Source organism: Schistocerca nitens, chromosome 6 (genome assembly GCF_023898315.1).
Source record: "Schistocerca nitens isolate TAMUIC-IGC-003100 chromosome 6, iqSchNite1.1, whole genome shotgun sequence".
NCBI classification, from domain to species: domain Eukaryota; kingdom Metazoa; phylum Arthropoda; class Insecta; order Orthoptera; family Acrididae; genus Schistocerca; species Schistocerca nitens.
Window position 1 is genome coordinate 177,618,763 of NC_064619.1, and position 15,344 is coordinate 177,634,106.

Here is a 15,344-nt window from a genome sequence, read left to right on the forward strand (position 1 = left end):
GCAATATTTGTCTTATGAGCAGTAGGTCATGGTCAGAGGGAATGACAACTCAGAAATTAGTTACAATCTCAAACAAGGTCAGCAAGTCAAATTATTTATACATTTCAAGGCAACGGTCAGTTTTTGACATCATCAGCCCACTGCCTGAGGCACTTTGTTTAGTACTAAGGTCCACAACTTGTCTTGTTTTTATGTTTTTGAATTTCTATGGCTTCTTTGTACATCATAGTATACTAACAATTCAAATTTGATAATACTGTGGTATCAAGGAAACAAAATTTGGTGGTTCCCTGATCCCAGTGCATGTTATGCCTGTGTCAAATTACCAGTGTTACCCAGATGATGACTGCTCTTGTATTCCTAAGCCAAAGTATATAAAATACTTTGCACAGGCGGTCAAGTGTACACAGGAACTACAAAAAGAAACATCAAAACTCTCCTAAAGAAACACAAGGAATTTTCATCTGAGAAATACAGATAAACCGGCTATAGCAGACCATGCACAGGGACCAGGAAACAACCAATTTTGTTCCTCCAATATTATGGTTTTATCATAATCCCAATGTTGGTATGTACAGAAAGACGATACGAATTAAGAAGCATGAAAATAACTGTAACAGAAGAGAAGAAGGTTTGAAGTAGACTAGTTGTGGGTCTTAGTACTAAATAAAGTTCCATAAGACACATCGGTATGACTCCATGACCATAGGCAGTGGTCTGATGACATCACAAACCGGCTTTTGCCTGGAAATGTGTAAACAATATGACTTTCTGAGCTTGTTTGAGATTGTATATGGTTTCTAAGGCCTTTGTGATGTCTCCAGCATTGGAATATGAAACATTAGGCATAGAAATGTGACTTAGCCCATGGCCTAGAAACTAAAATCACCAAAATGCATTTATGAACATAAGTAATTGCACAAAAGTTTTTTGTCATCATAAAACACTGTAACAATTGTATTAAAAACTTGTGACTACAAAGAATTCGCTGCACAGTACTTGAAAACTGTGTGTTCATATAGCAAAATTTGTACTGAAAGTTGATGTAACAATGAGTGAAAATGATTTTAAACAAGATCATGCACTACTATTGACACTGAAGTCCAGCTTTAGTTGCATGCAAACATTCAATGTTTTTTATTCCTCCACTATAAAAGGATATGAAACTCCTTTACTTGCAGTCCTGAGACATCATTTTAGTTAAAATGTAGATATTCATTGACACGTTCTTGGCTGCATAGCATGCAGTCTTTGTATCCCTTGATACTGGTTTTCAATTTTCAGAACACATGCTTAGTTGGAAGTAATTTTAAAATGCCACAAAAATTTAAATGCCTTTAAATACCAAAGTCTCTGATTTGATGTGGACAGGGCTCACAATTGAACTGTGTCATATTTGGCACCCATCATTGACATGAGCTTTCCCTCATAGTTCCACAATAATTTAATGCTACTGCATTGAGACTTCTTTGTCTGCATAGCATTATTAGTTGATTAGACACTTGCTGCCACAACCTAGTACAACTGTATGTAGAAAAGATAAAAATGGACATATCATAATGGCAGCACTCTTGAGTTTGAGGATTCTACAGAGCAGACATATTGATTTGCTTGCAGTATATCCTACCATTCTGCCATGCAACATTGTACTGAATAAATTGGTGAATGTACTTAAATACTAAAATCTCTGAAGTGTTATAACTTATTTATATTAAACTTGCCACATTAAAATATGTTTAAGAATAATACACTGAAGAGCCAAAGAAACTGGTACACCTGCCTAATATTGTGTAGGGTCCCCGTCAGCACGCAGAAGTGCCACAAGGTGACGTGGCATAGATTCGACTAACTTATGAAGTACTGCTGGAGGGAATTGACACCATGAATCCTTCAGGGCTGTCCATAAATCCGTAAGAGTACAAGGGAGTGGAGATCTCTTCTGAACAGTACGTTGCAAGGCATCCCAGATGTGTTCAATAATGTTCATGTCAGGGGAGTTTGGTGGCCATCAAAAGTGTTTAAACTCAGAAGAGTGTTCCTGGAGCAACCCTCTAGCAACTCTGGACACATGGGGGTGTTGCATTGTTCTGCTGGAATTGCCCAAGTCTGTCGGAATGCACAATGGACATGAATGGATGCAGGTGATCAGGCAGGATACTTACGTATGTATCACCTGTCAGAGTTGTATCTAGTTGTATCAGGAGTCCCGTATCACTCCGGCTGCACATGCCCCACACCATTACAGAGCTTCCACCAGCTTGAACAGTCCCGTGCTGATATGTATGGTCCATAGGTTCATGAGGTTGTCTCCATATCTGTACACATACATCTGCTCTATACAATTCGAAACAAGGCTTGTCTAAGGAGGCTACATGTTTCCAGTCGTAAACAGTCAATTCGGTGTTGATGGGCCCAGGCAAGGCGTAAAGCTTTGTGTTGTGCAGTTATCAAGGGGACATGAGTGGGTCTTCGGTTCCGACAGTCCATATCGATTATGATGTTTCATTGAATGGGTCACACATTGGCACTTGTTGATGGCCCAGCACTGAAATCTGCAGCAGTTTGCGGAAGGGTTACACTCCTGTCATGTTGAACAAATCTCTTCAGTCATCATTGGTCCCGTTCTTACAGCATCTTTTTCCGCTTCCAGCCACAGCACTGTCGAAGATTTAGTGTTTTACCAGATTCCTGATATTTACGGTACACTCTTGAAATGGTAGGATGGAAAAATCCCCATTTCATTGCTACCTCAGAGATGCTGTGTCCCGTCACTTGTGTGTCAACTATAACGCGACATTTATACTCACTTAAATCTTGATAACCTGCCATTGTAACAGCAGTAACTGATCTAGCGACCGCGCCAGACTCTTGTCATCTTATATAGGCGTTTCCGACCACAGTGCCATATTCTGCCTGTTTACATATCTCTGTATTTGAATACGCTTGCCTATACCAAGTTCTCTGGCACTTCAGTGTATTTTGAGTGATTAGAAAATTACTATAGATAGACATCTGTGGGAATATGAGAAATGCTGTCCGCAGCAACAAATATTAAAGTTTACGCGTATTTGTGATACAGTCAGCAAATAATAATGTACTGTCATGATTACTGAAGCTGATTTTGTGAATTTTTAATTTATGCTGCTATGGAAAGTCTTATGGAGCTGTTACACACGTTGTCACATATTACGTATTGTTAATTGATTATCACATAGGTTATCATACTTACATCAGTTACCATAATGCTAAATTTTGTTAACGATTTACTCTTCTCACCATAACAAGAATTGTGTACTTTTAAATATACTTAACACACGTCTTTAAATATGTCTGCTTGTGTCTGTATGTGTGGATGGATATGTGTGTATGTGCGAGTGTATACCTGTCCTTTTTTCCCCCTAAGGTAAGTCTTTCCGCTCCCGGGATTGGAATGACTCCTTACCCTCTCCCTTAAAACCCACATCCTTTCGTCTTTCCCTCTCCTTCCCTCTTTCCTGATGAGGCAACAGTTTGTTGCGAAAGCTTGAATTTTGTGTGTATATTTGTGTTTGTTTGTGTGTCTATCGACCTGCCAGCGCTTTTGTTTGGTAAGTCTCATCATCTTTCTTTTTAGATATATTTTTTCCACGTGGAATGTTTCCCTCTGTTATATAACACATACTTTGTTAGATTCACTGAATTTATACTGAACATTATTTATGGCATATACAGGGTGATTCACGAAGATATGCAAATTTTTTAATATGTTGTTCTACAAGTAAAACTAAAGAAAAAAATTCATATTCACATAGCTCAACAAACGTTTAGTTACGGAGTTACGGCTAATAAAAGATTTTGCCTGAAATTCAGCAACTTCGAGATAAGCAAAGATTGTTATACAAGTAAATTTGTTTACTTTCCATTAAGAATGTAGAAACGTTTGTCATTTTTGGCAATCATTAGTGAGTTGTTTCAGTTGTTTCCTAACCTGGAAACGAGTGAATGTATTGTGAAGTTGTATGTACACTGTACAACTTCGTTAACACTAAGCTTTTAGCATGAATTTATGTGTGCTATGTTATTAATAAAAGCAGATTATTTGACACATTCATACAGTTTCAATTAATGTTATTAGCATTATTTTTCCAAAATCAAATTCTCTACAACTTCTGTCAAAAACTTTGTGCAATTGTCTGGAATTTAAGAAACAAATTGGTCCAAGTAGTTAATAAATTACAAACTTTATGAAATTACGACTTTGCTTCTCTGGATGTTCTGGAAAACTATTGCAGATACACATCTGGGACATGTTTTACTAGATTCAGCAGATCAATAGCAACAAAATAAATGGAAATCAAGCTTTGGTTTACCTCATACAGTTTTGCGATGGCTTCATATTAGCGAAGCCGCTAAATTTCAGGCAAAATCTTTTATTAGCCATTAACTCCATAACATGGACGTATGCTTATGTGAACTTTTTTCTTTAGTTTTACTTGTAGAATAACATATTAAAATATTTGCTTATTTTTGTGAATCACCCTGTATAATTAACAAACAGGAGTAAGATTATGGAACAAAAATTTGAAAAAATGACTTGCCCTAAAAGAGCTTACTTATCATGTTGTGATTGCTTTTTGAAATTGTGTAATTGAGCGCTGTTACTGCAAGACAAACAGGAATTACTCAGATGGAAGATAACTGCTTTCAGGATGGACACAGAATACACATTTAAAAGTGTGTAAAACTGGGAAGAAGAAAACATTGTCATAGTTAGCCCTTGGAGATATTTTCAACATATGTATTGTCCTCCAGAGCGCAGCACAGTCAAATGTATATAGTGGTATAAGTCCTGAATGTGTGGTAGTAATAGTGCATAAAATCATAATTATAACCTACCTATACTAATAATAAAACTTTAAAATTGCCATGTCTGTCTGTCTGAACATGATAACCACCAAAACAAGTAGAAAAATGTTCATGGAGTTTACACATGCAATTTGTGTGTAGCTTGGGGCAACATATGGGTTCTATTTCATCAAAATCGGAACATGGAGGGAAAAAAAATCACAATTTAAAGTTTTATCTAAAATCACTAGCACAGCTTAGTAGTTTGTGTGTTTAATCATCATGGCTCAGTACACCAAAGAGCCAGGAGATGGCTCTATTAGTTTATTTTAACTCAGTGACAAATGTATTTACAGAAGTTTCTGTTGGTGACAGAATTAATATGCCGCAATCTTAGCTTTACAAATAAAGCTGCAATCTTAGCTTTACAAATAAAAACTAACAGCAAATTTACTTGCGTAGGATAAATGGATTTAATGATTTGCCTAGGATAAATGGATTTAATGATTTGCCTAGGATAAATGGATTTAATTAATTGCCTGGGATAAATGGATTCAATGATTTGCCTAGAATAAATGGATTTAATGATTTTGCTTTGTGTATTAAAAGTATTTGTTGCTAGGAAAAATGAAATTAGTAAGTCTGCTTTGTGATTTGGATGGCTAGTCATTACATTTTGATTTTGTTTTGTTTGTAAATAAAAATGCTTATAAAATAGTCAAATCTTTCTGAATATACCAGAATGACTAAAAAGACAGGACTATGCAGTCTCAAGAAGTCAATGAAGATTGTGAGGTGAGACTTTATGTGGCTTGAGAACATCAGGCTTTAACTCTCTCTTTGGAAATTCCATCTGAAAGCGAGGCACGACGTAACTCTGATTGAGAGCATCATGCATTATCTTGCTCCTCAGAAACTGACAATCAGAGAGGCTCAAAGTTACCCCTCTCTGGTGTAACATCACACTAGGTGGTTGTAATTAAAGTGTTGCTACTAACAATGGTCCAGTTTGGGCTGTAATTATTTTTATGCCAGCAAAACATGGTAAACATTCTAATGCATTAATGTGAAACCAGTATACAGTGGGGGGGGGGGGGGGGGGGAAATGAAGTTCCAATATTTTGCTACCAGGTGCAAATCAGGCACTGCAAATGCAAGAAAAATGCATAGAAATGTTTTCATATGTAACTGATTAAGAACAGGACTTGGGCAGAAAAGGTCAAACAAGTGAGGTATACCTAATGTTGATTTTATTATTAACTGCCACTTACACACGTTTTTCAATAGGAGCACCGAAGACATCGACAAGATGCTGTACAGAGCCAGATTTGCACCTGGTGGCCAAAATTGAAACTATTTTTTTTCCAGTGTAAATCAGTTCCGCATTAACATATCTACCAAGTTTCGCCATCATAGGATAATTAAAGCCGACGCTGGACCACTGTGAGTACCTACACTTTAATTAAAACATCTACACACATACTCTGCAAACTACCATACGATACATGGTGGAGGGTACCTTATACCACTACTAGTCAGTTCCTCTCCTGTTCCACTTGCAAATAGACTGAGGGAAAGTGACTAACTATAAGTCTCTATACAAGCCCTAATTTTTCACATCTTGTCTTCGTGGTCCTTACGCGAAATGTATGTTGGCAGCAATCTAATCATTCTGCAGATGGCCTCAACTACTAGATCTCTAAGTTTGCGGAATAGTACCTTGCAGAAAGAGCATTGTCTTCCCTCCAGAGATTCCCATGTGAGTTCATGAAGCACGCTCCCTGACACTTGTGTGCTGATTGAACCTATCAGTAACAAATCTAGCAGCCCGCCTCTGTATTACTTCTGTCTCTTCTTTTACGACCTAGTGCATCCTGCGGTACTGCAAATTGTGAGCTCTGCTTGCACCCTGTGAATGAGGCCAGCAGTCTTCACCAGTCCCGCAGCTGCCCATAAGAACTGCAGATGCTACTGTTACAAAAACATGTTGCTTTATCTCTCAAATACAAAAATATACAATGAAATTAAAAATTAAAGTTTGCAGGTGCACAAAAACACACAAAGAATTTAAGAATTAAACTGAAAACACAAACGGGGAGCTAAATATGCTACTTGCTAGCTTCCAGGTGCTTCATCCTCAAAGGCTTAAGGCTGACTGGATGTGATAAATAGTTACTGCCCATCCAAAACAATAAGCAAATGACAACTGCATGAATGTTCACATTGCTGTTATAAAATGCATTACTATGCCTCTCAAATACAGAAATATGCAATGAATTTAAGAATTAAACTTTGCATGCTCGCAAAACATGGAAAGAACCACCCGGTAAAAGTGGAAATTTCGCTGGAAAGCCCACACAGGTGAGCAAGGTTTTATGCTCTGAATCCTTCTTATTCCTAACAGCGTATCATTTTGCTTTAAATGTCTACAGTTTACAGTGAGCTTATGTTGTGCCATGATCATAAATAAAGCACAAGGCCAGATGCAGGTGTGGACCTAAGTCTCAGTTGCTTCCTTGCGGCCAGCTCTACATGGCTGTCTCCCATGTAGTGAAGCAAACAAGCTCTTCATTCATGTCCTCAATCATACCACTTCAGATGTTTTATACAAAGAAACTTTATAAGTTAAAAACAAATTCCACGTGTAAGAAGTGTCGGGCACAGCAATAAGTAACTACCAGGGCAATGCCTGGTTTCTCAGCTAATTATTATTAAGATATCATTCCTTATGGTTCCTAGTGACACTAGGTTTCATTTAAGGTTATGCCCCTGAGAGGTGGCTGGTTGTAGGCACTCTGTGGCACTCGTATGCACTGTGTTGCCTATTATCTGTATGAAAGGCGATAGGCTGAGCACAATTGAAGTTCCCGATTCACTTCTAAAATATCTTTCTCCATTTAGAGGTGCTCATTCTTATGGTTTCATTGTTTACTGGGGTAGGTAGTATGCTGCAAACTTGGTTAGTACACCATGCTAGTTTGGTGAAATCTCATCATCCCAAGGTAGTGAATACTAAAGAATGCTTAGCATCATTGGGAAGCATCAGTAAACATCTTGTCTCAGACAAAAACTTTTCCTCGTGATGTTATCTATCGCCTCTTTTTTCCAAAGACTGTGGAACATTCTGTATAGTCCAAAACAGGGTGTTCCAACAGTGCCCTACAAAGCAGGAGTGCTCTGGACACTCACTGCAGTGGTTCAGATCCCGTATCGTGGGGGTTCTTGAAGTATGAGGTCATAATCCATGTAATGTGTGACTGGCAGATCACAAGATTCTGCTGTGCTGGCCAGGCTGATTGATCACAGCAATAACATCATGTTTATGTGAATGCTACATTCTGATAGATTCTTGAACAGGTCCTGAATTGTCAAATAAAAAGAAAAAATACAGGGTGCTCTTTGAAAAAGATACACTCCTGTTTATGTCTTTGTAACAAACAAAGTTAGCAGAAAGAAAATCTTGATGTTTTCCCCTGATAGCAACACAAAATTTGCTTGATGGACTTTTTTTTATTTCTCTATTGGACAAAAATTTACTTGAGGTGGTCAAGGCAAATGGTTCTCCCTGCGTCAAAGTCTGCCCAAGTAGAAATTTGAAGACTTGAGGTTGTAAGAATTCTTTCTTCTGAAAAACTTTTGACATTTTTTGTGTATGTTGCATGCAGATTTATTTGTTCTTTACCTGATGTTTGCAATAGGCTTTAAGTGAAATAACAGCCAAACAAGATATGTGATGTCAATAAATATAATATAATTGACGTGTATATATTCATAGTCAACATAAAAATGGAAAACAATGAAATACAACAAAAGTAAAAAAGTAAGTGAAAAGTAAGCCATCAGAAAACAACACCGATTTGGGGAAAGAATAAAGCTATTTTTTTACTGTGCCAAGTGATTACATAGCTTTTCATCTCTCTCACTGTACTAAAATTGACTGTCATTTCAGCATGTGGCGTAAGCTTGAGTTGTCCTGATAGCAATATTATCTGCCAATGCTGTGTAGCAATTGAGTATGGACTTGAAACTGAGTTATTTATGATATAATGGCTGATATGTGATCATAAAGTAATGAGCTTTCTGATAGAAAGTGTAAGTATGGCAACACATTGAAATTGTTTCAGAAACTTAATCGATTTCCAACTTGGGTATCTGATGTGCAGTATCCCTTTATCACAACCCTGTTCCTTGAATACGTCATTTTAATTCATTTTTAGCTCCTGGTTAATTTGCATTACTTTGTTTTCTCTTTGGAGGGGATGGTTTATTATCTGCTATCAGCCCATCAGTGCCATAATTTTTTTTTTTGTCAGCCAGACTTTTCAAAAATTAGTAGGGTATACTCTTAATTTATTTTTTGTTTATTAATTTTGCTGTGTACTATTATGACTAGTGCAGTAGCAATAAAATCCAATTTTAATAGACAGAATGTCATTTACTGTACTGCAAAGTTTGACAGTAGGCATATTTTTGTACAAATTTATTGATCAACTGTGAGATGTTGTGGATCAGTTGGGCATATATTGCGTGCAGTGTAGACATGCGTGTCTATTCGTTCTAAACAATTGTGGGAGTTCATAAGATGGTATATACAGTCACTTGATACAACTACCGTATTCATATAAGTTTTGAAGGCTGCACTGCATGTTGTGTGGTTGGTCACATTAGTTCACTGTTGTACATATACTGAAGGTGAAAGAGGCCCCACATTTATGTTACTAATGTGGCAATAATTTAGGGTTCATAACATGTATGCACAAGTTGTACTGTAATGTATTTTGTTATTACTCATTTCAGATTTTATCTTCCACATGGCCTAACAGTGGATTCTGAAAATAATGTATGGGTAACAGACGTAGCTCTGCATCAAGTATTTATGTTCAAAAGGAATCAATGGAAGAAACCAGCTTTAATTCTTGGCACAAAATTTGTGCCAGGAAATGATGATACACATTTTTGCAAGCCTACAGATGTTGCTATATTGTCCAATGGAGACTTTTTTGTTTCTGATGGTTATTGTAACAGCCGAATTATTAAATTCGATAACAGTGGGCAAAAACTTATGGAATGGGGCCGTAATATACTGCAAGGTAATGATAGATAAGTATTACTTTCTGTATTTGTTTTTCTTTGCATTTGACATAGAAAAAAATATAACAGATATATTATGTTCTGTATGAACTATTTTACAGGTTCTTTGGATGGCATAGGCTTGACAGCATATACTTTCAGTTTGCCCCACGCACTTGCGGTAGCTGAAGAAAAGGAAACACTTTTCCTTGCTGATCGTGAAAATGGACGTATTCTCAGTTTCAACATCACATCTGGATACTTTTTATATGAAATACAGTCTCCTGATATGGGTCACAAACTGTTTAGTGTTGCCTACTCTCCATCACAAGGTATGCACATCAGTTTATTACAATAAAAAAATTAATAGTCATAAAAAGAACAAAAGAGAGAGAGAGAGAGAGAGAGATGGCGACGGAGTTCTTTTATGTAGGTGACAAGTCAATGTAAAAAATTAATAACACATTGTTGAAGAAAAGACAGTTTGAAAAATGAAACTGTATAATAGAGAATATTGTAAAGGTTAGATGGAGGAGGGGAGGGATGCATACTTCATCTTCCATCACACATATCTTGAACCCAAATAATTTGAGTCTTTTTACCACTCGAAGATTTTGTGTGTTTTGGACGAGGGACATTAAGTAAGTAATGCGACACTTTTTCTGAAAGCAGGTTGGTTTTATTCACGATTCCAACACACCATATTGTTCCCTATTATTTTGCTACAAAATCCTATTTTTCAACATAATCTCCATTCAACGTGTCAGCGTTATGTCACCTTACTTGTAGCGCCTGTATGCCTACATGGTACCAATCGACTGGTCAGTGTCAGAGCTAACATCTTGCTGCATCAGTAACCTCCCATCATATGCGTACTGCTTCCTGTGGAGTGCATCCTTCATTGGGTCAAACCGATGGAATTCGGAAGATGCGATATCTGGGCTGTAAGCTGGATGAGGAACCAAGTGGGCACACACCCTTGGGTGCCCCAACTGGTGGATGAATATGTCAGCACTACCAACAGACACATCCAGTTGTCCAGCAAGTTGTTTGGCTGTGATCCGTCAATCACCTCAAATAAGAATATCTGCACGTTCCAACACGGCTGTATATGGCCGGCTGGCACGTGGGAGATTGGACAGGTTTGCACTACCTTTGTTATAGTGATGACAGACATCTTGCCCAATGGTTAACCATGCGTTGTTTCACTACTAGGTCTCTGCAGACATTCTACAAGGCCTATGAATATTTGTGGTGCTCTGGTTTTCCACCAAAAGAAACACAATGACAGCTCTCCTCTGTTACAGACACCAGTTTGAAGGCTATGTATAGTGCTGCTGCCTACAAATTCACAGGACCTGTTTCAGCCTTTGTATTAGGCGATTATCATGCACACCCACCAAGCGAGGTGATGTGGTGGTTAGCACACTGGACTCACATTTGGGAGGACAATGTTTCAAACCTGTGTCCGACCGTCCTGATTTAGGTTTTCTGTGATTTCCCTAAATCGCTTCAGGCAATTGCCGGGATGGTTCCTTTGAAAGGGCATGGCCGACATCCTTTCCCTTGCTTCCCTAAACTAAGGGGACTGATGACTTCGCTGTTTTGTCCTCCCCCCCCCCCCCCCCAACTCAACCAACCAAGTGCATTTAAAAGTTATCCTGTGGAGAAGTAACATAAAATGATCAAGTTATGAAAAAAGCAATTGAAGTTGCTTTTTCTTAATTAAACATCAGTTTCGAAATCAGCATCATCATCCAGACATGGAGAAACTAACAATCATTATGCAAAGAAACACAAATGGACTTGCCAGAACTCATTTACAGGAGATTCAAGTTGCCAACAATTTTTTAACAGTTGCTTGCCATCTATATTCTGCAAACCACTGTGAGATGCATGGCAGAGGGTACATCCCATTATACCAGTTATTAGGGTTTCTACCTGTTCCATTCATGTATGGAGTGCAGGAATAATGATTGTTTGAATACCTCTATACATGCAGTAAGTATTCTGATCTTATCCGCATGATCCCTATGTGACCAGTACGCAGGGGGTTGTAGTCTATTCCTAGAGTAATCATTTAATGCTGGTTCCTGAAACTTTGTTAATAGACTTTCTTGGGATAGTTTACATCTATCTTCAAGCATCTTCCAGTTCAGTTCCTTCAGCATCTCTGTGACACTCTCCCTGGGATTGAAAAAACCAGTGACCATTCATGCTGCCGATCTCTGTATACATTCAAATCTGATGTTAGTCCTGTCTGGTACAGGTCATACACACTTGAGCAATATTTTAGAACCAGTTGCACAGGTGATTTGTAAGCAATCTCCTTTGTAGTTTGAGTGCACTTCTCCAGTATTCTACCAATAAGCCAAAGTCTACCATCTGCTTTACCCACAATTGAACTTATGTGATCGTTCCATTTCATGTCCCTACAAAGTGTTACACACAGGTATTTGTATGAGTTGTCCGATTCCAACAATGACTCATTGATATTATAGTCTAAGATACTATGTGTTTTTGTTCTGTAAACTGCAAAATTTTACATTTCTGAACATTTAAAACAAGTTGTCAATCTTTGCACCACTTTGAAATTTTATTAAGATCTGACTGAATACTTATGCAAATTCTTTCTCGTAGTACTTCATTATAAATAACTGCATCACCTGCAAAAAACCTGATTTTACAATTAATATTATCTGCAAGGTCATTAATTTACAACATGAACAGTTTCTAGTGTGATATTCACCGGAGTTGTTGGCAATCTATTCTTGTGTGAATTTTTTAACTCCCCTCCCACTCCTCCCCTGGCCCACACCCAGTGTCTCGCATTTAATATTGTGTTGATATGCAAGTTAATCTCACCATCTTTCCACTTTTCTATTAGGATTCTATCAGCATATGTAGAAATTATCTCCCATTCTTTAATGGATTTAATTACTATTTTACTTTTTGTGTTTCCCCTGTGAGTCATTCGTATTTAATTCCTTCTTTAAAGAGCTTTGGAGACTAACCAAAACTTTCTTACTTGTTCACTAAACTATGGTGAACAGCTTGCGGGGGCCTTCCAGAAAATGGATTTCTGCCAGATGGGTTATGTCACCATAATTATGTAACAAGCGAGTACAAACAGCAGTTTTCAAAATGAATCAAATACAGAATTAACATTTTGTGTTTTACGTTCCAGCAAATGCCAATCAGTCTCTCAGAGAATAATAGCCAGTTCATATTCCAGATAGCACACTGCTGCCATTTTGTAGTTGAAATATTCTGTCGCTAGCGATACTTGATGTAATGATCAAGTAGTTACCAGCCACATTTTTTGAAAAGTATAGAGAACACAGCATCAGCAGAAACTTGCTTCTATTCATATTAATTGAAATGTTCTTTTTTATATGAAAGAAGGCATTTTTCTTTCACTATTAAAATTGTTCATTTTCAAATTTCAGAGTTTTTTAATTAGTTATAAAAGTGCACTCAGACTGTGAATTAGTACACAAGTTTATGCAAGTCTCTTTCTTCCAGTCTTCATTGTAGTCTGTTATAGTTTTTGTTTCTATGTACTTGTTAAGAGTGCGATCTTTTTTACCCCCTTGCCCACTACATTTACTTTTCTTCACTCGGTTCGTGGGGTTTGTTGTTGACTTATTTTATGATGAAACCTACTTCAGATACCATTCGAATAGTAAAAATGGCCGCATTAAGTCTTTGAACACAATCCTGAACATGGGCTTTCCAAGACAGTTTACTATCTATCTGAATGCCTAAAAATTTGAACTGTTCAGTTTCACTAATCATATGCCCATTCTGTGAAATTAAAATGTCTGGTTTTGTTGAATTGTGGGTTAGAAACTGAAAAAAACTGAATCTTAGTGTGATTTAGCATTAGTTTATTTTCTACAAGCTATGAACTTAGGTCATGAACTGCACTATTTGAAATTGAGCAAATGTTGCGTTCAACATCCCTTACTATCACGCTAGTGTCATCAGCAAACAGAAATATTTTAGAGTTACCTGTAGTACTAGAGGGCATATTTATATAAATAAGGAACAGGAGTGGCCCCAACACTGTTCACTGGGGCACCGCCGCCCCCCCCCCCCTTTTGACCATACCCCACATCCCAGCTATTCTTAACACTGTGAATAATTTAGCTTTCACTGTCTGTTGTTAGAGTAAGAGGTGAACCAATTGCGAGCTACTCCCCATATTCTGTAATTGTCCAACTTCTGGAGCAATATTTTGTGATCAACAAAATCCAACGCCTTAGTCAAATCAAAAAAGATACCTAGCATTCGAAACCTTTTGTTTAAACCATCCAGTAACTCACAGAGAGAAAAGAATATATCATTTTGAGTTGTTAAACAACTTCTTAAGCCAAACTGTACTACATTTGCTAGCAAATTATGTGATACAACATGATCAATTATCCTTACATACACGGCCTTTTCAATAACTTTAGCAAACACTGATGGCACAGAAATAGGTCTAAAATTGTCTACATTATCCCTTTCTCCCTTTTTATAAAGCAGCTTCACTACTGAGTTCTTTAATTGTTCAGGAAACTGACCATTCCAGAAAGAAAAATTACAAATATGGCTACATACAGGGCTAACATGTGCAGCACAGTACTTTAATATTGTGCTAGGCACTCATCAAGTGATTTAATCATTGACTCAATCTACCCTCTGTCTGTATCAAAGAGGAGTATTTCAGACATCAATCTCGGAAAAGCATTTGCCAAGTTATATGATTCCCTATAGAAACTAAATTTTTATTTAATTCTCCAGCAATGCTCAGAAAATGATTGTTTAATGCTGTACATATATCTGATTTATCAGTAACAGAAATATTTTTGCTACGAACTGACTATATCGTCGACCTTGTGCTGCTGACTCGACACTTCCATATGGTTTTAATTTTATCCTGTGAATTAGCTATTCTATTTGCATACCACATACTCTTTGCCTTCCTAATAACATTTTAAAACACTATACAATACTGTTTGTAATGGGCTTCTGTAGCTTGATTGTGACTACTTTTAACGTTTTGATGTAATTCCCGCTCTGTTCTACATGATATCCTTTTCCCACTAGTCAGTTACCCACGCTGCCTTTTGGTCCGCTCTAAGCCCTGATTTGAATCCTATTGAGCATTTGTGGAACCAGCTGGGAGGAAGAGTCTGTCAGCACTACTCAGAGACCATACAGGACCTAAACGGAGCTGCATTATCTTCATGAGCTTCCACAAAATTTGCTAGAAGTGTGAATCCATTTGTGTTACTTCTAAAATAATAGATTAGTGTCATAAAAGCAACTGGAATTTAAAAAATTTGAAGTGTTGTGTTTTTTGTGCTGCCCAGCGAACTTATCTTTCTCGACAGCGTATTTTGTCTAGAAGTCCAGGCCTGTGGCTTCTCTTGACATTCTAACACTTTAGACGACTTAAAGTG

The 15,344-nt window shown here is 37.4% G+C and overlaps 1 protein-coding gene across 3 annotated transcripts in view; it reads left to right on the forward strand.

The window, feature by feature from the left end:
* Nucleotides 1-15,344, forward strand: part of LOC126262574 (peptidyl-alpha-hydroxyglycine alpha-amidating lyase 1) — a 103,704-nt gene that overhangs the window by 55,098 nt on the left and 33,262 nt on the right. For all 3 annotated transcript variants that reach the window (XM_049959290.1, XM_049959291.1, XM_049959292.1), the window contains exons 5-6: nt 9,622-9,914; nt 10,017-10,226. In XM_049959290.1, the coding sequence (XP_049815247.1) occupies nt 9,622-9,914; nt 10,017-10,226 (503 nt within the window). The remainder of the gene's footprint in view (nt 1-9,621; nt 9,915-10,016; nt 10,227-15,344) is intronic.